This window comes from Panthera tigris, chromosome B1 (assembly GCF_018350195.1).
Source record: "Panthera tigris isolate Pti1 chromosome B1, P.tigris_Pti1_mat1.1, whole genome shotgun sequence".
In the NCBI taxonomy this organism is placed as follows: domain Eukaryota; kingdom Metazoa; phylum Chordata; class Mammalia; order Carnivora; family Felidae; genus Panthera; species Panthera tigris.
The window spans coordinates 168,721,949-168,747,438 of record NC_056663.1 but is presented as its reverse complement, the minus strand read 5'-3'; the positions used below and the strand labels follow the sequence as shown (position 1 = coordinate 168,747,438).

The 25,490-nt window shown below is 40.3% G+C and overlaps 1 protein-coding gene across 4 annotated transcripts in view; it reads right to left on the bottom strand.

The window, feature by feature from the left end:
• The window catches only part of ATP8A1 (ATPase phospholipid transporting 8A1), a 232,815-nt gene that overhangs the window by 12,504 nt on the left and 194,821 nt on the right, over positions 1-25,490 (bottom strand). For all 4 annotated transcript variants that reach the window (XM_042984609.1, XM_042984610.1, XM_042984611.1 and 1 more), the window contains 4 exons: positions 23,519-23,575; positions 22,485-22,592; positions 2,256-2,344; positions 1,453-1,545 (listed from right to left, as the gene is read on the bottom strand). In XM_042984609.1, coding sequence (XP_042840543.1) covers positions 1,453-1,545; positions 2,256-2,344; positions 22,485-22,592; positions 23,519-23,575 — 347 coding nt within the window. The remainder of the gene's footprint in view (positions 1-1,452; positions 1,546-2,255; positions 2,345-22,484; positions 22,593-23,518; positions 23,576-25,490) is intronic.

The window sequence follows — 25,490 nt, the reverse complement described above, 5'->3', positions numbered from 1 at the left end:
AAACTTGGTGTTTTTGAACTGAAATAAGTCTGACATCACTAGACTACCCAGAAATCACAATTTCACCCTCTTTGAAAACGTAGATAAGATTAGCTAACTTTCTTGAAATTTTACATCCATCTCATTCTCCAGGATTCCTAAAATAACCCTGGCAGTGGGGTGCCTGATCGGGCCAGTTAGGAGAGCATGCTGCTCTTTTCTTTTTTTTCTTTTTTAATGTTTATTTATTTTTTGAGAGAGAGATAGAGTGTGAGTGGGGGACGGGCAGAAAGAGAGGGAGACACAGAATCCGAAGCAGGCTCCAGGCTCTGAGCTGTCAGCACAGAGCCCAATGTGGAACTTGAACCCACGGACCCCTGAGATCATGATCCTGAGCTGAAGTCGGACGCTCAACCGACAGAGCCACCCCGCCAGGTGCCGCCGGGGTGACGAATTTGTACAGGACTGTCACGGCGATCCAGTGTGACAGTGCATATGAAGCAATCAGTGCAGCACCTAGCATGTAGTGAGCGCTCCACAAATGGCGGTGCAAGGACTTGTGCTAGAGAGGCACAGACTGGTGGGTGTGTGACGAGCCCTCCTGGCCTGAGGAGAGTGAGCCCAGGCTGGAAGCCAAGGTCTCAGCTTGAGTTCCCAGTCTGACACTTACTTAATCCTGTCAAACTGGGTAACAACAGTGGATTGTGATGACAGCGACAGACACCCGAGCAAAGCAGTTCCTATGGTGTAGACACAACTTGAGCTCATGTTAGTGCGAAGAAGGAAGAAAAAAGTAAATTCCTGGTATTACCTTCGTAATTGTGTTTTATTATAGACGGCTTTCAAATCAGTTTAATCTCTTTCTTATAATGCTTTGTGAATTTAGTACATTGGATTAGGTGTCTAACCTCGCTCTTTTGAGGGAGTGGTGCTGAGAAAAGGACTTGGAACACACAATTCACTTCATAGATGACCCATGCCAAGGTCAGTTCCTAATAAGCATTTACTCCTACTGTAGGGCACTTTGCCCTACGTCAAGCTCTGATTTTCCTGACACGCTATTTTATTACAGATACAGTGTCAAGCTAAAAGTCTTTTTTTCCTTTCATTTTAATAACACACTAATATTTGTAACCACCATTTATTTAAAGCTCATTAAGCACCACACACCAAGCTACCTGCTTGATCAATTAGATCTTATTTAATTCTAAAAACTATTCATGAGGTAGGTAATATTGCCCCCATTTTCTAGACGAGAAAACTGAGGCTCAAGAGCATTTTGCGACTTGGCTAAGGTCACACATAGCTTAGTGAGTGACAGATTTGATTGAATCTGCATCCCTCTGATTCTGAAATCTATCCACACTGCTAGTTCCATGTAAAGTCATAAATATAAGTTTTACCACTTATTTCCAACCACGAATGAAAGACAAAAGTTCACTTGGAAAAGAACATATTTAGTGTGTCTTTTACCTCTTTCCAAGCACAACTGCCCCTGGGTCTTGAGATTTTGCCTCCAGCTCCTGAACTTCATCTACCAATGTTTTAAAAGCAGTTCTCTTGATACTGGAAAAAAAAAAAAAAGATTTGCATGTAAATCTTCATACGAAGACTTCACACTTTACAAAACTGGTTTATTAATGTGCTGCTAGGTACAACAGTAATCAGAGTACAGGCAACCAGTTTTCAATAAGAATCTAAAAATTACAGTAATTTTGAGCATGATGCAATTACAGAAACAACAGTCTTAAAAGGAATGGTTTAGGTTTATAAAAGTTAAAACTCTCAGAGTTATTAAATAAGCATCATAGAATTAACTTTAGGGATATCTTTTTTTTTGTGGGAAGAGACAGCATTTTAAAACTGATAATCGTTGAGAAAAATGAGTACAGTTTTAGTTCCTTTCATTCTATATTTTATATAAGCTTTGAAACAGGCAGGCAAAAACCTTTTTTTCCCACAACTATTGTTCATAAATAAAATATATATGTGTTTGGAGATAACAGAATTTTTTCTTCTACCTGGATTTTTCTGGCTGATTTCTAAAAATGTACCGTCTACTATTAATAGAAAATACTTGCTCTATATCTTATTCAGTCTTTGTATTAATTTACTTTTCTAATTTCTGAATCACTCATTTCTTCTTTATTTATCAGGCAGAACTAATTAACACTACAAATTCTCACTAACATCATTGAGCTGATGTTACAACTGGAGAAATCTGAGGGTTAACACACATCTATACTTTTGTGTACACAGCCGAATAGTATACTTACACCTTGTAGGCCACATCAAGAAGCAGAGACGCCACGGGGATAAACAACAGGCCCATCCAAAAGACTCCAGAGCTAAACAACATGGCAGCCTGGGTAAACCATCAGAAACAACATTACTTTAAAAACTAAGACATACATCATCCGTGTTTAGTTTTTATATGATTTTAAGTAAAATAATTTAAAAATATTTCATTCTGCAAGAGGATATACAATAACTAAATCCAAACTTGTGCAGAATCTGGAATCAAAAGCCAAATGTGTTAAAACATGTCTTTGCTACATCTATTTTTTTCCCCCTCAAGTAGCTAATATAGCAGGGTTTTACCATGTGCCAAATCTTTTCATACTTTTATGTGAGATTTTTATTACTGTGGTCACTATGCGGAGTAATAAACTTTGACCTTCTTTTATAACTTAGAATATCAAAATCAATCTTTTGGAGCAAATGTCAAATATACTCTGGCTTAAATTCTCTTATACTACAACATGTAAAATAAATCCTAGTTAGAAACTAAATTTACTATTTCTGGCCAATAAAAATTAACTTTGCTTTTGTAAAATATTACATTAAAAATCATCCAGATAAATCATGATATGGTATAATCAAATTAAGATGTCTATGATATTAGGCAGAATAATCTTAAGTTTTGTTCAAAGATTTACATAACTTGCATTGATATGTCCTGTTACTGCTAAAGTCAAACCAAATATCTACTGTGTAAAACTCAAAGAAAAGTGTATTAAAAATATTTATAATCATTCCTTTGTATCAAATACTAAATGGCTATATCAGAACCTTTTGGGTTGCAAAGAAAATGATTCTATGCTTAAAAAATTAATAAACCTATTAGCTATATGAAATTATAATAAAATCCCTTTGTAATGTAATTAGATTATACAGAGTTTAAAAGGAATATGCCATACAGTAAAACCAAAAGAAATACTTTGTTTCACTTTGAGTCTCTGTTTACTAGAGTAAGTTTTCAGTACCGATTTAAGTGCATAAATGTATGGGCAGAACTCCATTAAAAAGCAGTCAACTAATGCATGTACATTTGCACTCTACTCAAATTCACAAGGATTTTTTTTTAAACCAGGTGTGGCTCAGGACTTAAAAATGATCTAGGGTTTTATTCTTACAGGCCAATATGCAATTACATATTAACATTCCTAATCAATCAGTCCGTACCTAATACAAAGATTACTACTTTTAGATTATGTTTGAGATTACCTATTCATTCCGACCCTCAACTAAAGACCAGGTACTGATGTTTAATTTTTTTTTTTTTTTTGCATTAACATGGGCTCATTCATATAGACTGTCAGTTCAAGGATGCTACGGTTTCTTTTTCCCCATATATACGATTAAATAGCTCTGAGCACGTTCAAAATAAAAACACGGTATTACAAAAGAATTTCAGAAAATAAATGTGGCCACGTGGATTCAATGAAATAGCACCTATATTCTAGACACCGACAAGACGAAAAATATTCACATAAAAGTCACTTTATTTTATAAGCAAAACATGATCTTCAACATGTTTGCTGACATCGTCTATAGTGAAAACCAACAATTACTATGTAATAGGAAATGTCTATCAAATCAGTGGGATTTGTTTAGATTGAAGGCAGCTTTTTAGTGAGGTAAGGACCGAGAAAAAAAAAAAAAAACCACAACAACAACAACCCCCAAAACCCCCAAAGCAACCACATTTCTTTTTTCTCCTGGGGGGAAAAGGTAGCTAAGATTCTAAGTCGCGTAACGGAAAATGCCCTCATTTGCGTGGCTTAATTTTAATCTATTTTAATTTAGGGGCCAAAGAAGAAAGATTTATGCTTGCCCTTGCCACCTTGTATTAAATGTCGCTGGTGGAAAAGGCAAAAGTGGTGGAGACTCTGGGCTGCTAATTCTGACCATTGTGATGTTAACTATGAATGGGGAACAAGGAGCGCCCACTATTCAGTCCACCAGCCTTTGGCTTTACAAATGAACAACATGAATTGAGGGGAAAAAAGTTTTTCTGCGTCATATCTGAAAGCCTGTCAGATTTTTTTTTTCTTTTGCAGAGTTAATCCAAACCTAAAAGATTTAAAGCCGACATTCGCATTAAAGACAGAGTCTCTTTGTATTTTTTGGATGAAGGGGAGGGTGGGGGGGGGGGAGAAAAAATAAAATCCCACAGAGGTATTTCCTTCCTTTCTGTACAAGAAAGCTCCCCCTCAGTCTGTAGAGACCATTTTTGTCTCTAACTTTTCACATCTCGCCACTCGCAGGCAGGTCAGCTGGGGAAAGGCGCCCGATCCCCGCAGACAATGGGGGTAACAGGAGCGGCCTGTTCGGGGCTGGGCTCGGGCTCCCTCCGAGAGCAGTTTGCAAATTGCTCTGAACGTGGGAGACTGCTGGGCCATGCCAAGCGGCCCCCACGGCCCCTCCTCGAGGCCCTGTGAAGCCAAATGGAGGCTGCCACAAAAGTGGCTCCCGGGGGACTTGAGAAAGGATCAGCCGAAGTCGCCGCAAAGCCGGTAAACCGGAGGGCACAGGCCTGCGCTGGGAACAAACGAGCGCTTGTCTCTGCACAGCGAGGCTGGCTCACCATCGCACCGTGCGCGCTCCCCAAATGAACTAACGCAGCCTGAGAACCTGAAAACGCAGGTTCGGAGGAAGGAGGAATTGCTCTGAAACTTCCACGTGAATGAACTTGCAGGGAAAGAACATTTGGGAAAGCAGGCGCGGACGGGTATTTTGGCCATGCCAAGGGGCTTGCCCAGATAAGAGGGGCTTACCTTCGGCCCCACCTGAGGCGATCCCCTAGTACCTAGTTCCCACACTAGAGAGAAACACTTCTTCCCCTTCAGGGCCCCCAAGTTCAGTCTTGTAGGAGAGAGAATTTACAGGTGCTACCTGCCTACACAACTTTGGGGATGTGGTTCTTAACGCTAACCCTCTTTTTACACTATAAATGTCAGAGTGGTGCACTAGGATTCTTATTCTTGGATAAAGTACAGATGTTGTCTAAAAGAGAGGGCCCTTTGGGGAGTCCTAAGACTATCTCCTAGGACCCTGATTGGAGCAGGACTGATGATAAACAGCCCTGGAAGGAGTCCTGGCTCTGCCCTTCCTTGCTCTCCCATTTGTGGTTTGTAACTCCCAGCCTCTGCTTCCTCAGCTAGAAAGCGGGCTGGAAGAATGAAACCCCATGGTGTTGGTAGAGTGGCTGCTTTTATTACTGACACAGATGAACAGACTTTCCTTTCTTCATTTAATTTTCAAATTTCTTAAAACACCCCAGGTCTTTTTTACTTTCTAGTGATCTCTCCTATGAGCTTTGAGGAAGAAAATTTTTGTCACAGTATCAAATTAAGTCTGAGCCAGTTTGTAAATGTAATGGTTTTTGTCGCATTAATGTCACAATACATGCTGGTCTCAAGACTGAAACTGACCAAGGTAACTGACCACTAATAAATAAATTGCCATTCATCTCAATTTGCTAATTTAAGAAATGGAGACAAATTATCTTTTTCATAACAATTATTAAAGACTGTCTGGGCATAATATATTAATTTAGGAAGGGAAAATTATTCAGAAAAGAGTGCTATAAATCTTGCTTAGTTGTTTTTCAGGGAGGGCAGCAATATAAATTCCAAGGAGGCTAAGAGTTTATGTCAATAACAACCAAAAACCAAGAAGTGATTATTAAGTGTCTAGATAAACCTTTATAAAAGGCCTTTCTAAGCTTAAAAACAGTACACACACACACACACACACACACACACAAAACCTACAAAAAGAAATGCTGTAAAGAATGGATTTATAAAAATGTATAAGTCCCACATATTTTAAAAGAACATAACTAAAAAGTAAATGATAAACAAGAAACTAGGAGAATGCCACAAATATATGAAATTCTGCATTAATATCTGATAATAAAAATAGACCATTTGTCTTCATAAGAATAGCTAAGGTCCCAACAAAGAGGCTAAAGACCAGAGAAGATTTTCACAAAAGCAGCAGTAAGTAACGAGAAACATGGAAAAGTGCTGAGCTTCTCTGTAGTCATAGAAACACCACATATTAGATCAGATTTAAACAATTCACTATCACAGCTGGTGTGGGGGCAACAGCTCTTTGTAACAATTTATATTTCTATTGGCAATGTACTCACCTTTGGGAAAGGTATTTGGCAATGTGCATCAAGTACATAAACATATTCACTCCTGTTAATTTGATAATTCAGTTTCTGGAACTATGTGCTGAAATTTGAGACAACTTTTGCATATAGGTTAGTATCCCATGAGACTTCTGTGGTCACTAGTCCTGAGACCACTACCCCCGAAAAGCTGATGTAATGTCCCAAGGCTTAGTAAAGGTATAAGCAAACCATAGCAGCACCCTCTTGAAGGGTCACATCACAAAGCAGCATATTTCAGGCTTTGAGAAATCACTGTAAAGACCTCTACTGAACCAACCTTCCTCCTGTCTGTCCGTCTCTCTGTCCTTCCATCCATCCATCCTTCCTTCCTTCCTTCCTTCCTTCCTTCCTTCCTTCCTTCCTTCCTTCCTTCCTTTCCTCCCTCCCTCCCTCCCTCCCTTCCCTTCCCTCCCTCCCTCCCTCCCTCCCTCCCTCCCTCCCTCCCTCCCTCCCTTCCTTCCTTCCTTCCTTCCTTCCTTCCTTCCTTCCTTCCTTCCAGTTTTATTAAGTAATCTCTACACCCAATGTGGGGCTCAAATTCATGAGTCACACTTGATCACCCAACTGAGCCAGCCAGGCACCCCTGAATGTTTTTTTTAATCAAGGTTTCTCTAAATGTATTTATCTACCATGGAATACTTTTGCCACAGTCTGCTTACTAGCACATCCCATGGAGCTAATTTGGGGGAATGCAAATATTCCTTGTGGGTTCTTTTAAATAGCAAAACATCACTAACAGGACACCATGTGGCTGGTTATGTAAATGTATACCCATATTAGAGAATATTATCCTAGCTGTTAAAGACGCTGTTCACAGACTGTAATTATTAGAAAACTAATTGTCTAAAAGAGCCCTAAACAAAGGGAAAGGTAAGATATCCTGCTATTCTGTCAGGAGGCTTCTGGTATCACGTAAACACACACCCTGAGAAGGTTAGTGTTTTCTATTGTCTATATGGGGATCAGTCACAATCTCTTCCCGTGGCTTACATCTCTTGCCTGTACTTCAGACTGTCCAGCTCTGAACTTGAACGTTGCACAGTTACTTTGAACTTGATCCGTCTCACACTGAACACACACTGTTCTCCCCCCAAACCTGCTCTTCCGTCGTGCACTCTATCTAGAGAATGGCTTCGTCACCAACTGTGTATGACGCAAAACTGGGCTCTAGTCTGGTCTCTTTATACCACCAGCTTCCGTTGTGCACAGTATCTTTGGACCTACTACGTACTTTTTGCCAACCCTGCTGCCATCATCCCAGTCCAAAAATGTGCCCACCCTTGCTAAAAGCCTGCAAGCTAGACCTCTGACTCCAGTGTTGCTCTGCTTCTAGCCTTGTCTCCACACTGAGGCCAGAGGGACACTTCCAAAGTACAAATTAGATTTTAGCACTTCTTGGATTAAACCCATTCAGTGGCTTCGTACCGCCCTGAGGATAGAGGGCAAAATCCTTAACATGATTTCAAGACCTTGTCTACCTGACTTCTGATGACTTCTCACAAGTCATCTTTCAAGCCAGCCCCCATCTCTAGCTATACACGTGTCTCAGTTCTTGGGATGTTCCCGTTTAATCAATTTTCACATCAGATTGCACTTCCTTCCTTAGACTTGGGTTAGCTGACACTACTTTGGGCTTCCATTTTGGTGGCACCTATCACTCATTTTCTAGGTGCTTCTTTATCTTCCAGTTAGACCATAAACTCTATAAGAGAAAGAAATACATCTTGATGAATTCTCACAACCAAAGTGCTTAACCAGTAAGCAGGTACTCAATAAATGTTGATTAGTAAATATGTTCTTACAATCCAGTGTTTGGAGAGACTGAAAGTCAAGAAGGCTGGAGCCTTGGGACTATGCTCCTAAGATAGGGCGGTTACAGTTTGCTTGGTTTCTTGTGTTCTGGCAGGGAGTTATCCTGGGAGCAGCCATAATGAGGTGTTTATGTGATCTGGGGAGGTGGGAGAAAAGGTTGATCCGGCTCCTTAACAATCCTTTTTCAACCTAGGTTGTCTTTTCTGTTAAAAAAGCTGAGCAACATCCATTAAAAGCGACGTATGTCAAACTACCCCTTCCCTCATCGGAATCAACAGAAAGATTTCAGTGAGTGAACTGGGGAAAAGTAGGATGACTGGAAAAGAGGACATTTTAGAGGGGAGTCGGGAAAGGATGCCGAACGTGCAGGAAGACAAGGAATGTCTCCTACCGACATTAATGAGGACTTTTAATAGCCACATGAATACTTTGCGACGTCAAATAAAAAGGAGGCGACATAATCCCAGCCTTCCCCGTCTCAACAAACACAACCTTTATTCTGCCAGCTGCTCTGGCCCCAAACCTGAGAAGCCATCTCTGCTTTCTCCTTTTCTCCCAAACTGCACATCCAGTCTTTGGCAAGTCTGCGCTGCTCTACTTAAAAACAGACCCCATACCAATGTTCACAGCATCAATATTCACAACAGCTAAAAGGTGCAAATACCAATAGATACATGGATAAATGAAATGTGGCTTATACATACAATTGGATATCAGCCTAAAAAAATGAAATTTGGACACAGGCTACAATAATAGATGAATCCTGAAGACACTATGCTAAATTAAATACGCTGGACACAAAAGGACATATACTCTATGATTCCACGCAAATGAGGCACCTAGAATAGTCCAATTCAGAGGCAGAAAGTAGGATAGTGGTTGCCAGGGGCTGGGGGGAAGGGGGAACAGGGAGTTTCAGTTCAGGATGACGGAAAAGTTCTGGAGATGGATGGTGGTGATGGTTGCACAACACTGCGAATGCACTTAATACCGCCAAACTTAAAAATGCTTAAAGTGATTGGGGTGTCTGGCGGGCTCCATCAGTTGAGCCTCCGACTCTTGGGTGTTGGCTCAGGTCATGATCTCATGGTCCGTGAGTTCAAGCTCCGCATCTGGCTCTGTGCTGATGCTGTGGAGCCTGCTTGGGATCCTCTTTCTCTCCCTGTCTCACTCTCTCTGCCCTCCCCCATGCCCTCTCTCTCTCAAAATATACAACTACGTAGACTTAAAAATTGTTTAAGATGACAAGTAGTGAATTATGTACATTTTGTCAAATAAAAAATGTTTAAAACTTGTAAGGATTCTAAGAACAAAACCGTCTTCCCTTGCAAATCCAGACTCTACCCATTTGCTAGTCCTTCTGCCCTGGCTTCAGTTCCCACTGTGTCTTCTGATCTTTGCTCAAGGTCATCTTTCCAGTGATGCCTTCCATGACCACCCCCACTTAAAACAGCACCCCACCATCACAATAGTAGTTTCTATCCTCTTTCCTACACCACGGTTCTCCACGGCACTTACTACCACCATCCAGCGTGCTACAGAACAGACATACTTGTTTCCGTCTCCCTCTCCTACTCCCCCTTCCCTTCCAGAATATAAGTGCCTGAGGGCAGAGTTTTCGATTTTGTTCACTGCTGTATCCTTGGCAACTAGAACTGTCCTTAGACATATATTTGTTGAAAGAATAAATTGTTGGATCACCTGGGTGGCTCAGTGGGTTAAGCACCCTACTCTTGATTTTGGCTCAGGTCATGATCTTATGGTTCCTGAGTTTGAGCCCCATGTGGGGTTCTGTGCTGACAGCACAGAGCTGGCTTGGGATACTTGCTCTCTCTGTCCCTCCCTTGCTCTCTCTTTCTCAAAATAAATAAACATAAAAAAAGAATAAATTGCTTAATCAAAGTTAAGTGTACAAATTAAGCGTATTAAAAGAAAAAAAAAGACTGGACCAACATGTTAACAGTGGTTACCTTTGAATACTGGAATAATGTTTTTTCTCACGTTTTCCCTATTTTCCAAAGTGTATTTAGTGACTCTAAGCTACTCACATAAATCAAAATTATGAATTTTACTTTAATAAGCAAAATTATCATCAATTTTCACTGATACAGAAACATTCAAAATAGTTATGATAAAACCACTATTTTCAGGCAGATCCTAATCTCTTTTTCTGCATTTAGGATTATCTTCCTAGGCTTAGTTACGATAATGAGGAGAAGACATATTTGCTTTTTTCCCAAATGGTTCTCTAATTGGGAAGAACAGATGATTCAACAGTGACCCTCCTGTTCGGAAACATAAACAACTTGTTTCTTTGTGTTTCTGTCATTTGTCTGATTTTCTAGTTTTCTTCTCATTAACCATGTACATATCTGGCTAAAGTCTCTCCTGTTGCTGCTGTGAATGGGACCTTTCATTTTCTTTGTGTAGGAGGGCTTATCTTTGAAGATTTAGGGCTTTTCCAAGGGAGTTAACAAGTTTTGGGGAAAAAAAAATCCCAGCACTTATTATATATAACTTATATATCCCATTACATGCTTCTTGGGATTTGGTCAGTAGGGTGTCGGACCCAAGAGGGCAGCTGTTCTTTCCGGCCATGGCACCTCTGAAACATCTTGGTAGAGTAACCCTTCCTGTGCAGGGATGGTCTGTGCTATGGTGTGGCGACCCTCATATCTTGCCATCTCCTACTTCTCTCTTTTTTCAAAGCCATCCAGCAAGTTAAAACCTCACTTAACTTCTCTCACCTGCTCCTCTCAGTTAATCCTTCTGGTCTCCTCTGTAAGCATCTTTCTCACGAAATCATTTTCGTCAAAAAAAATTCAGTGCTCAACCTCAGGTTTTCAGGTATTGTTTCTTTTCATACAAATTTTCTGGGTCTTTCCAAGCACGTCGCAGCTCTTGTCTCCCTACCGTGCCTCAATGCTTCGTCTCTGCTCTGCCAGCTGGATATTTCTTCAGAAAAGGCACACTCTGTGTCCGCGACGTCCACTCCCATCTCATCCAGCCTCGGTTACCCAAGTGGTCATTTTCTCAGTCCCTAGTCTCAGGGGAACCGGGAGAGCTGATTCACAGAACCTGAGATACAAGGATCCTTTTGGTACCTTGAAGGCTGAAATCCACAACTTGAGCATCTCTATTTTTGCGGCAAAATATCAATTTTATGTAAATAGAATATGACTTAGTGTATCAGAACTGTGCCTCCTCCTGGCAACACAACCACGGATGTATGGGAACTTCATATCAGCTCATCAAAATCAACGCTGCTTTTGGACATTACTGTGCCATTTGAATTTAAACTTGCAAATGTTTCTGAAAATGTCTCTGTGTCCAAGGCTTGGGAAACACCATGGTGTGACCCTGTCAATGTCTCTAAGTTGCGTGAGGCTTTCCCAGAGGCTTGAGCCTGTCTGTCTAAATTAATTGTGGTACCTGGGTGTGGGGCTGGATTTGGAGGTAACTAAGGATCACTGGGTCGGCACTAAGTGGTACATTCACCACCTGATACTTTAACAGAGAAACTTCAAGCTCATAGGAACTTTGGCTTGAAGACATGAACTTCCACTGAAATCCTTCAGGGGCTACACATGTGGGATAGTGTAGCTCAAAACCTCCCTCTGATAAAACCCAAAGACAGAGGAATTCACATGCCAACTTCCATGTTCTGGTGCTTATTACTGAGAAAGGTCTTTGATGTCTTATTTTAGCTGAAAAAAATTCTTGCAAATTTTCAATTATATCATATTATATTCGCGTCAAAATTTAAAATGTTTTTCACCCCTCGTAGTTTATTATTAGCATTTATCTATCACGCCCTCTGACCCAAATCTTTATTCTATGGTTTCAGGTACTTTCTAGAACACTATGTATTTCATCACAATGAAAAGCCATTTGCCATGGCTTAAAGTAATGATGTTGATGACACTTAAGGAGGTTTCTGTGACCGAGTCTTTGCTTAACTTTTCAGCTCTAGCTCCAGACATTCTCTACCTTAGCAACCCCAAAGTCCTTCTTTGCTTGGGCTGCCCTTTACTTGGAAAGTCTTTCTCCTCCTCTTCTGCTAGCAGCTGTGTATCCTGATCACGGTAATTAGCATCCATCATAATTACCTGTGGATCTGTTATTTTATCCACAAGACTCAATCTCCCCAAGAGGACCCTCTTTTTTCACATAATGATCCACTGACACCCATTATAGATCTTGACACACAGGTACTCTGTAAATCTCAGTTGTATTGAGCTGACTTGGGCTCTTACATAGGATGAATTATTACTTTCTCCATAAAAACAGAGCAGAACACCCAGAAAATAACTAAGGAGAAGGGTGTTTCAAATAAACTCCAGTATGTTTGCAATTATTCCCAGAAGCTCTTGCTTACTCAGAGACAAAGGAAACCCTTGGCTTGGAATATTCCAAATAAACAATCAAAACTCTTAGCAAATAGGCACATGGCTCCAAATCATAGACAAATATGCAAATTAGATACCAGCTCATAGCATTTATGCACTTTCCCTCCCAGTGGACATTTCAGGATGGTGGTGAGGGGCTCAAGCAGGAGCGATCACCCTGGGGGACTCAGAACCAATATTCCATCTAGCTGTATGATGCAAGCAGCAGACTTTGTATCTCCACCCTCTGGCAAAGGGAGTAACGAGAAAATAAACGATTAAGAAAGATGTTCGGAGGCAGTGCAGTAAGAGTTAGTTGGGACCTGAATTGATAAGTTAACTTTTTTAAAAAAGGAAAGTAAAATTTCACTCTATACACGTATATACTGAGAGCTGAACATGCAAAATAATCTTTCTGAAAAGGAATTAAGAGTGCTAGGATATATGTGGCTCTGAAACTTTATTTTCTAGGGATCTAGTTCCCAGACAGTGAAAATAATTAAGAACAGAATTTGTTTTGTTTTAATCTTATTGTACTATTTAAAAAACTTAAAAGTACAAGAAAAATGAGAACCGAGTTAGTAACCAAATATTCTTTTTATTATAAGAGAGATAATTTAAAAATGTTATGATGTTCCAGGGGAAGTTGTGTAAGACAGGGTTCATTATCTCAGTGCTCAATCTGTTTACCTCTTCTTTCATTCCTGCAGGTTTTTATAATTTTGTGATGGCTCTTTATCTCAAAAACCATCTCAGAAAACATCAATCGTTAGATTACTAGTAACACAATCTGTGAAACATGCCGACCTATAGTTCAGATTGTAGAAAATTATTTTCAAAAAATTTTAAATTCACTCTCCAGCTTTATTGAGACATAATTGACATGTGACATTATGTAAGTTTAAGGTGTATGATGCGTTGATTTGATACATTCATAAATTGCAAAATGGGTACCATTAGCATTAGCTAACACCTCCATCCTGTCACATAGTTAGCATCTCTTTTAGGAAATTATTTTTAAGAAACTCAAAAATTCAAAAAGCACTCAGCTATAAGAAAGACACAGAAAGGTTGTTAAATGGCTTAGGTTGAAAAATTACTGACTTTCATGGCAAAAATTTCTAGTTGTTCCCCAGTATATCCCCTCTCCCCTTCTTAGATGCAAACACTTGATTCTTGGCTGGACACTTTGTCCTCTAGCTCAGACTCTATTCCTCTGGCTCTCTTGTTGCAGCTAGGTGTGACTGTGTTACTAGTTCTTGGCCTGTGAGATCTAAGTGGAAATGTGGTGGGTGCTGTCTAGGAAAGAGCATCAAAGATAAAAGGTTAATCTTTCTTCTTCTTCCCTTTCTTGTTGGCTGGAATGTTGGTAAAGTGGCTAGAGCTGAAGCAGCCACTTTGGACTATGAGGAAGTACACTAAGGTTGGCCAGTGCAGCAAATACAAGAAACCTGGTTCTTGATGACGGTGCAGCTGCCGTACCAGCCTTGGACTGCCTGCCACCACTAAACTTCTTTTACATGAGAGAGAAATAAGTTGCTATCATTTAATCCACCCTTTTTAATATCAAAAAAATATGCCATAACCATTGAGGAGGGCACTTGTTGGGATGAGCACCGGGTGTTGTATGTAAGTCAATCTGACAATAAACTATATTTAAAAAAAGCCATAAAATAACTTGGTATGGATGATACACGCTAGGAAGCTGAAGTGACAGCATGGAACAAAGTAGCTTTTGACCACTCACCGATGATCTCTTTATCTTAAGATAAACAATCGTGTTCAGTTATGAGCTTTACTGAAGCAGATCATACAGTGACATTTGTGATTTCCTTTACGAGCATTTCTGATGGAATCCCAGGCCTGTTATCCAGAAACAAGCTGTGCTGGTCTCATGAGTGAGAATGCTGAGCTTGGGGGTGTGGTGATCTGCCCTCTGCCCATCTCACTGACTCCTTCCCACCCTCTCCACTCCAGCATTCCTGCCTCAGAGCATGGGCACCTTCTGTTCCTTCAGTCCTGAAATGCTGTTCTTTACGCACGTATCATTTTAAGTTTCAGCTTAATCATTCCTTCTTCAAAAAGACCATTTTGGAGCAGCCATTAGAGTCCTGCCCTTTAGCAAATTATCCTGTTTTCTTTCTATCACTTTGTGAAATCACCTTTAGTCACGCATTAACTGACTTAGTGATTGTTTCTCCCTCCCATTCCCTGGTCCCTTCAATCTGCATGCTAATAGGGATCTGGCCTAATTAACTGATTACCTAGCCACAGTGCTTAGCACCCATTAAACACTCAACACACATTTATGGAATGAATGAATACAAGAAATGATTCCAGAGAACAGTCAGAGCTCTGCCAGACTAACAGCAGGCTTTGTTCAGTTTCCTGTGGTTTGCTCACTGCCATGGCACTTTGGGTGTACCATATCATCTCTTACATTTATGATATCAGCACGCCATCATTAGCAATGAGATTCTTCTTATCTTTCTAATGTTGATTTATTTTTGAGGGAGAGAGTGTGAGCGGGGGAGGGGCAGAGAGAGAGGGTGACACAGAATCCGAAGCAGGCTCTGGGCTCCGAGCCATCAGCACAGAGCCCGACATGGGGCCTGAACCCACGAACCATGAGATCATGACCTGAGCTGAAGTCAGACACTTAACCGACTGAGTCACCCAGGCGCCCCTCATTAGCAATGAGATTCTTAAGGGAAAGAAACAACTCCATTCATCTCTGCATCCTCCACTGCCTAATATGAAGCCTGGCATACATTAGTCACTCAATATACATTTGCCCTGCATTATCGGAAAATATGCTGTACCTACAGAAAGCAATGCCAGTTCTTGTAAGGACCCTAAGGAGAGCTCTAATTTCAAAATGTCCTGATTTGCCATTAGAGTTGTCATATCCATAGCTCTCTTTGCTTCTTCGTGTTTCTACGTAGGCTTCTCTCTACAAAATGGGCTTGGAAATGGCTATGCAACCAGCTGCCTTAAGGACTGTGAAAGTCTGGCCTGTCTCATTTACTGTCAGGGGCATGAGGGCTGTTGACCAACGGCATGTTTTCCTGGATGGGCTCCCAACTGTTGGCTCACTGAAGAACATCTGAGAGAGTTCGGCGTAGTTGTTCCCTCTAGTCTCCTTGGCTAAGCACAGTAACTTGGATGAAGCTTCATCGTATCGTAACACTGTCCCACCCCATCGGCAAGGGCTGGTCTTGTGACCAATAAATCATTACATGCTATCTAGGTAATTAAAAGCTGATAGATGAATAAGGACTATTTCAACCAGGAAATTCCTCATACGTAAAGTAATTTATCGTGTCGGTAAAGTGGGCAACGGCACAATTTAGGAAAATCATAACACTAATGTTGTTTATTAATACCGTTCCTACAGGGGTGACACCAAAGAGTTCAACAAAGATTTTTATTGTTTTTCAGAGAGACTTTACCAACCTCAATCAAGAGATCTGAAATTCTGTAAAACACATGCTTGTTCCTTAACTTCAATTTCCTTCGGTAGTTTTATAGATCCCTTAGGCCAGGGAAAGCAGAACCAGACGGCGCTTGGGAGGACTTTACAGTGCGTGTCTGCAAAGCCACGATGAATTTAAAAGTTTTGCCGATACTAAGCTTCTGGTATTAATTGTGATATGAAACGATCCTCGATGTAGCTTCCTTTTCAGTTTTTAATCTGGTGTACTAACCATAGTGACTAAAATATTTTCTTCTGGAAAAAAAAAAAAAAACCCAAAAAACTCAGTAACATCATCTAGACAAGTCGGAAAAGCAGGCTAGCATATGTTTATATAACATAGCACTTCTCCCCAGGGTCTACCTTGCCCCATAAATTGTTGTACTGGTGTGAAAAAATACAAGTCAGGTCTGAAAAAAAAAAGTCCTTCTCTTAAATCACAACCATATTTGTGAAGAGGAAGACAGCGACATATTTAAAGTCACAGCCAAGCCTGTCACACTATTTTCTTTTTCTTTTTCCTTTCCTCAATAATTTCTCATCGTCAGATGTTCTACCTTTGCATCACCCACTGCCCCCACTCTGATATCAATATTCGGTCGTAATAGTTAATATTTCAATATCTGTGGTACTGGAATACTTGTTAATCATTATCGTCGAATCTTTATTCTGGACAGAGATGCAGAATTACTGTAATGGAAACAAAGTGCAGAACTATAGGAAGGAATGTTCCCAAATGGGAACACCCTGCCACCAACTGAGAGCCACCCAATCTGGCTGTAGCTGGAGTAACTGAAGACTGCATTAAACTCTGAGATATTTGGGGAACAGATTTTTGGAACTTCACGCATGTAGAATGTGCTGAAGTAAGGGGGAAAGAAGTGATCCGATGGTGTGAAAAGAACCCCCGATCTGTGATAAATGAGTGTAGCTTCTGAGTACAGCTGAAGATAGAAATAATATATACAGACAACACATTCCTTAGTTTACTGACCAGATGGAAGTCTTTTGACTGGTGGCACTGATAGGAAAAGGCATCTAACATCTTTAAAGTTGATGAGGCTGGCAGGAAAGGCCTTAGTGGAGATGGGAGAAAAAACGTAAGAAGAAACAGAGAACGGTATGTAAGGAGGTTAAGGGTACAGACTGTGTCTGAGTTCCAATCTCAGCTCACTCAAAGCTCTGTGACCTTGAGAACATTATGTAACCACCTGTGTCTGTGAAATGTATAACACAACTTACCTCACCGGGTTGTATTAAATATTCATAGTGTTAAATGAGTGAAGGCATGGAAAGTGCTAGAACGGTGACTGGCCTTCAGTAAATGAGGACCTATTACCATCAGAGTGGCAACCGTACATTCTCTAATGATAATGGGATGATTGGGTTTTCAATTTTATGTGTATTTTTAAAAATGAGAATGGTATTATTTATACTGGTATCACTGTTAAGAAGAGCCAAGAGTCTAGGTTATGAAATGAGATGGAATTTCTATAAATGTATTTAGGAAGTTAGGTAGGTGTTGAAAAGGGATAGTTAAAAATTTGGGGACTTTTTAAGAGAGATGGGCCAACTGAGGGAATTTTGTAATTGGCCAACTTAGGGAAACTGATGAGGGCCCCAGGTATCCCAGGAAATAGATAAATCAGAGAAATCAATGGAGTGCAGGCAACATAATTCCAGGAAGGAAAGAAAAAAAAAGACTTTCCCACTTGGGAGTAAGGAAGATCAAGGGCCCCAAAGAGAAGGTATTTCGATCCTTAGGATGTTAGCGGAAACCAGAATTTGAAAAGAAAACCTGGGGTAACTTCTCTAGGTCACTTGCTATTGTTTTGCTTACCACAAAGGTTTATTATCTGGGTTTAAATAAAACAAGGAATGCTTGAAATCAAACACAAGTGCCTGGAGAATATGGTGTGTGCACAGTAAATGTTGGTTCCCTTCCCTTCTTAGTGTTGCAAGGATTTTCTTTCAACATGTTGAAAGATACAACTCTGTCTTCAGATGGGCTGCAATGATGAACTAAGAATGTAGATTGGAAAGGACTATAAAATCCTGATCTATGTGTGAAGATGCATCAAGCTAAATATAGAAGCATGAGACCTGTACCTGTAAGTTGCCTAATTTGTGTACAATTTGCACCCCGAGATCCTGTTAACTAGAGCAAAATAGTCTGTGCCCTTGCAACATTTAAGTTGTTCCTCTGGAGAGAACTGAGTGAAGAGAAGCACACAGAGAATCTGAATCTTAGGAGTTGGAAGGCAGCCTTGGATGTGCAGATGATAGATTCTGCCTAAGAATCACTGGTGGCCCACTGGCACAGAAAGGGTTTCCTCAATGAGCCCAGCATCCTATTCTGCCACTAGACGTCACTACATATTGGCTCTTTAGATGTTCTATTTGTGCTGAAATCTGCCTCTGTATCTTCTGTGCATCTCTGCTTTTTCATCTGTAGAGTGGTTATAACCAGTCTGCAGTGAGGATCCGGGGAACAGAGGACAAGCACTCCTAACGAAATTCACAGACAACACTATGGGGTCTGCCTTGGCTTCTTTCACTCTCACTCCTGCCATCTGGTCTGTTGGCAAACCCAATTGGCTCTACCTTTAATGGAGATTTGGAATCTGACCACTTGCACCACTGCTGTCCTCCTGACCCATGCCACTGCGATCTCCTGCCTGGGTTACTGTGATAACCTCTGCAAAGGTTTACAACACAGCAGCCATGGTCCTGCCATGAAAACCTAAGTCAGATCTAGTCACTTTGGCTCTTGATTTGGCCACAAGTAAAAGCCATTAGGCTGTATGGGAAACACGACTGAAATCTTGGCTCTTGGCCCTCCTTACCTGCTATAATTTTCTCTATAATACTTGTACTTGTCTATATGTTTCACTTAATTATTTGTCTGTCTTCTTCCACTAGAAAAGTGAGCTGAGAAGTACGTGAGTTTTTGTCTGTTTTATTTCCTAATGAATCCAGTGTCTAGAGCAGTGCCTGAATGATTGAAGGATCTCAACAAATAGTTGGTGTATTGACTGAGTGAATGCATATAAAGTATTTAGAGAAGTTCCCTGGATACAGTGTTCAATACACTAAGTATTTAATATACACTAGGTATATTATTTTTCCTAGAACCTTGGTTGCCTTTTTGAATAACTGCTCTGTCTTGCTGATGCCACACAGTGTATCACCATCCCCTAAAATATCACCTGGACCAGGATGGGCCAGTAGGGCTATTATTTTCAGTTCTAGGAATTCTGGACTATCCTGTGGGCCCTTATTATGCTTTTAGGCAAGCAAACATGCATACATATTTAATTAATTGTTTCGTTCTGGGAGAAACTGCTGCCACATCAATATAGGAAAGAACTGGAGTCCTTGGGTAGAGTCTTGGAATTAGACACTGAGACTCGGTAGGGGTTGTGACAGAAAGTTACTACACACCACACCACGAATCCTGTGGAGGAGCCTTAAATCCCGGGAGCTACCCCGGGCCCCGTGTTTCATTATGTGGGTCACATAAAACATGTCGAGTTGAGGAATGCTAATATTTATACTTATCCTGATGTTATTTATAGTAATATATTACTATATGTAACACTCAATAATATATATGTAGTATATAATACCATTTTGCTATGAAAGTTAACAGATGAATAAATCTTATTCAAGATGGCTGGCCAATTATATATATATACACACACACATATGTGTGTGTGTGTGTGTGTGTGTATAATTGGCCAGCCATCTTGAATAAGATTTATTTATTCATCTGTTAACTTTCATAGCAAAATGGTATTTTATATTTATATATATATATATATATATATACACCATATATATATATATATATATACACATATTATATATATATGGTATATATATATATATATATATATATACGGTATATATATATATATATACCGTATATATATATATAAGTGGTATAATACATACAGGTATAAATATTGGTACATAAATAAATTTTTCATATATTTTCATGTTTGTATATATGTATGCTATGTATCTGGCTACACTCTTGACTGAAATATAGAATTTTAAGCTTAGAAAAATGTAAACCTAAGGGTAGTTGCTTCTTTCTGAAATTAAACTGGATTATAGTAGAACTAGTGACTCTCTACACATAATAAAAATGTTCAAAAACTGGGGCACTTGAGTGGCTCAGTTGGTTAATTATCTGACTGCTGATTCCCGCTCAAGACATGATCTCATGGTTCATGAGTTCTAGCCCTGCGTCAGGCTCTATGTTGGCAGCATGGAGCCTGCTTGGGATTCTCTCTCTCCCTCTCTCTCTCTGCCCCTCCCTTGCTTATGCTCGCTCTCTCAAAATAAATAAATAAACTTAAAAAAAAGTCCAAAAAATTGAGTATTGCTACAAATATTCTTGGGATCTAACCCTAGTGCCCAGGAAACAGTAAATGTAAATTCTCTATCCCTGAGAATATGAGTGGCATTCTTGTTAAACTCTTTTTTGGCAGTTGCCATGAGGCTCATTTGCACACGTGCATACACACACACACACACACACACACACACACATACAGCAAAAGACTTGGTAAGCACTAAGTACTATATAAGTTTAAAGTATTCTTTTCTTTGAATAAATTCAACAGTCTTACAGTCAAGTTTACAGCTAAATTAATCCGTTTTTCATATTTTCAATGGAGCCCCAGGTATTTAAACACTGTATTCAAAGAATCGGTAGTAATAACAAGAAAAAGAATCCCTGTTAGCACTTCCCACTGTATGTGAAGTGAAGAGAAACGTGATGGAGTACTGACATTCACTTCACTTTGAATTAAACACAGCATCACCGCAAATCTCAAGAGATGATATTAAGTTCTCTGTGTGGGTAATACCAGGAATTCTACAGGCAAGGGTAGAATTGTATTTGGTTGGCAAAAAGCCAATCAAACTTCACACTTCTTTTAGAAGTAGGTGGTCAAAGACTCTGTTCTTGTCATCAAAGCTGTTGGCTACAGTGGCTTAAACTATCTGAATCTCAACATCTTCTGTGACATTCATTTTGAAGATAAAACATTAAGAAGTGAGGTAAAATGAGGTCTAACGAAAATGATATTGAATTGGAATTTTAACCTCAGGGAAAAGCAGGTCTGGTGAGACAGAGAACATCAAATAAAAACAAAGGACTGATTTTCCAAATGGTATCTTCAGACACACATAGTCTCTGATTTTACTTCTTCAGGAAAAAAGGACTCTAAGCAAGGTAAGCAGATGCATTCACAGCTTTCTGTTTTCCTCACAATACATGCTGTAAATTTTCCAGAGTTCATAGTACATGTTTCCAAAGAGGCCTTCACCTCTGGTGGAAGGAAGTACATGCTCCTTGATACGTCTGGTTTTGCTGTAATAGTATATAATACCTCTCTCTAATAAATTGAACCACAAAAATTTTTTTCAAACGTGTCTGCATTCTGCTAATTTATAAAAAGCAGGATGCTGTCAGATAAAATTTCATGAAAATGATCTATAAACCAGACTGTCAAAAGTGAAAGGTACTCAGGCAGTACTTAGGGGCAACAAATCCATGGAAACCACTGGAAATCTTTCCTGTGGCTGCAGGACAACAATGTACTGTAACGGAGCTCACATTTCCTTGATTTGCAAGTTACTGTGAGGTCACAGGAAATCCTGAAATGTTTTCCACATTTTCTTTTATACATTTTATGTCAAATTTCCTGCAATTGAAATCATAAACCCTCCTACTGCTGGAATCTCTTCTGAAGGAAAGGAGATCTTGTGACACTCCCCCATGAACACCTAATAACTCAATTCCTACCAGTGTAACCAGAACCTAAAAGACAGAATTGAAAATGGACTGTGATAAGGCTGAAACGTCAGATGCCCTAACTCGTTCAAAATGAAAACGAAACCAATCTCATTAAGACGACTCTAAAAGTGCATTTAATCTAGTGACGGTACACTTTTCCCTAGAATGAGAGATAACAGAAGAAATGACAGACTGTCCCAAAGACAAATCTCTGATTTGTCTCCATTTCTCCAAATCTCTGATTCAGAATGTATTTGTGGATTTATAGTCTAATTTTAAAATGGCATCTTCTAGATGGAGATTCTTAACATGAATAAAGCTCCTGACCACATTTTAGTGTTCCAGCTAGGCTTTTGAAAGGGTAAGTCAGATTTAAGTAGAATGTCCAAGTTTAAAATGTTCTCTCAAGATTTATCACTTGCAACTGTGGAAATTAAAAATAGCTTTTAAATGGCCAAATACTATTTTAGTACAAATCCATACCAAACAAGGTTCATTAATGAACACCAATTTTTAAGATTAGTTGGATCGGGAGTTATCAGGACACATTACCTCTCCTGACATATCAGGGGCCATCGGAACAGCAGGCCACAGAGATGAGTAGATTCCAAAAAACACCACCCAGAGTACGATGCTGCCCCAAATCGCAATATGGCTGAACTGTGAAGGAAGAGAATCTGAGTCACGAGACTTTTAGGTAGGCCGGCTCCACAAACACTAATGAAGCTTTCACAAATTCCCTTATTAATTTTTTACTACATCCATCAAATAGTATCTATAGGAATTTCTAAATAATGATGTGGGCGTGTTTAACTAGATCCTTCATCAGGGCTAATGCTAATGTCTTCCAACCATGGCTAGGATGTTTGTGCTACTGGCATTTAGAAGTGTTCCGTCTCTGTCTCCTTTGGGGGCTTTCTCCTCCGAATCTCCTCTTTTTCATCTGCTACCATCTTTAACCTCCTTTGTTTTCACTTTGCATGCTGTCTCTGGGAGAAGTTAGACACGTGGGAAAATGCTACCTGTATGTTGAGGACGGTCAGCTCCACGTTTCTTGTGCCCATCTTTCTCCTGAACATCAAACTTTCATTTCTTTTTGTTTCTTGGGTCTCTCTACCTGGATACTGCAAACTAATGTTCTAAACTGGAACATGTTTTTATCCAAACTGGGTATTTACAAATATCTGAGGACAAATTTTTGCTAATATTGCTGGTCTTCATAATCATTTTCCAGTGGATTTTCCGCCAAATGCATCTTGTGACACATTCTACTAAGAAAAGACTCTTAGTCAAATAAGTTTGGAAGCCTCTCTCCTTCCTGGGATATTCACAATACGCAATAATATATTAAAGGCTCTGAAACTCTTGTGGTCAATAAACCTACTTCAGTTTTCTTTATTCACTGTTTCCAAATCAGACAAACTAGAATCCCCAGTTCTCCTCCTTCCACCCAAGACCCCTCACAATGAACAAACTGTGGGACCAGGGAACAGGGATACATAAAGTTAGTATAAAGAACAACAATGTTCACAGTTAGCACCTAAGTAAACGTGAAATGCCTTGGTTGTGGATAGAGACACTCTTACCCATGTCCAATATGAGGTCTCCAATCCAGCTTTCAAACACACGGTTATCACCACAAACTAAGACAGAAGGGAAAATGTTATTTTATTTCATAAATGTGACAGTTCCAATGATTGAAGTGAGGTTTATAAAGACTAACTATTACACTGTGAATTAGACTATGGGACTGGTAGATGATTCATAGCTTACCTTGTATGTCCACCAAGCAAAGAAACAGGTGGGCTATCTGCACATGGTGGCCATGGCCACTCAGAACCACCCATTAGCAGCATCACACTCCTGCCACCATCCCTGCTCTCCTCACCTGCACAGCCTCACAGTCCATCCATGAGGTTTGTGCCTGCCGTTTCCTGTACAATTCGTGAACGGTGAATGCAAACCTGCGGTAACTTGGATTCAAGTGTGCTTTAATTTGATTTTAGGGGTGCCTGGGTGGCTCGGTTGAGCTTCTGACTTTGGCTCAGGTCATGATCTCATGGTCTGTGAGTTCGAGCCCCACGTCGGGCTCTGTGCTGACCGCTTGCTCAGAGCCTGGAGCTGCTTCAGATTCTGTGTCTCCCTCTCTCTCCTACCCTCCCCTGTTCATGCTCTGTCTCTCTCTGTCTCAAAAATAAATAAACATTAAAAACTTTTTTTTATTTTATATCATCTGTAATGGGGTGCCTAAGGTGGCTCAGTCGGTTAAGCGACCGACTCTTGATCTTGGCTCAGGTCATGATCTCACAGTTTGTGAGTTCGAGCCCCACACTGGGCTCTGCGCTGACAGTGCTGAGCCTGCTTGGGATTCTCTCTCTTCCTCTCTCACTGTCTTTCCCGTGCTCTCTCCCGTGCTCTCTCTCTCTCAAAATAAGTAAAAAAAAGTTAAAAACTTTTTAAAAACATTAAAGAAATATCATCTATGAGACTTAAAGCCTCTACTTTCTGAACTTTAGAGATAAATTCTAAAATTCTAATATAGCTGGCTGTTTAGAAATTTAAACACTTACTCTGTAACTCTACTTACTTAAAAACCCTACCGATTAGGATATAAAAGCCTGTTATGCCCTCCGTGATGCACACACCCGTTATTGACTCTGCTACTAACTTTGCAGTAAGGGAACCTGCTGTAATGAAGTGTCCTGTGTTTTCCACAGGGTGGCTCAAAGGTTAACTGGACATGACCTGGAGTCACACTACTTGTGCTCAATGCACCACCATTTATTAGGCACTTTGGTCAAGGCACGAGGCAAGTTACTTGACATGTGTGTTTCCGCTCCTTCACCTGTAAACTGGGACTGATGTAGGTCACCTCCCTCACAGGGGTCTACCTCCCTCACCAAGAACAGTGCTTGGTGCTGAACTGTTATCTGCTATTATCTTTTTATAATTAAAAATGAAGTTCTAAGGGGCGCCCGGTGGCTCAGTTGGTTGAGCGTCCGACTTCATTCAGCTTAGGTCATGATCTCCCGGTTCGTGGGTTCGAGCCCCACGTCGGGCTCTGTGCTGACAGCTCAGAGCCTGTAGCCTGCCTCGGATTCTGTCTCTGTCTCTGTCTCTCTCTCTGCCCCTCCCCTGCTCACACTCTATCTCCCTCTGTCTCTCAAAAATGAAAACAGTAAAAAAATTTAAAAAGTATAAAAAAAAAAGTTTTAAAGCCTGTCAGTAGTCAAAGGAATTCTGGGCACCGAAGGCGGTGGCAGTGTGACACCAGCCTTGCACGGGTGGTCAGGGCACGCTTGCTAGCTCTGCGTTTTGGGCACTTTCAGGGTTTGCAAATGACATTAGGGGCTTCCCCGTGGGGTCATAAGTGAAGCGTGTGGGCCTTCTCAGCAAGATATCTAACGGCAATTTAGGATTAATATCTGTAGAAATAAAACTCTTAAAATGTAAGTGCTCATTAACAAACCCTATAAAAGTTCAAAACTAAGAGGCGTAGGTTGACATAAAGAAAAACACCTTCCTGAGACCTGAGTGCCTGAATGTGTCCCTAAAACA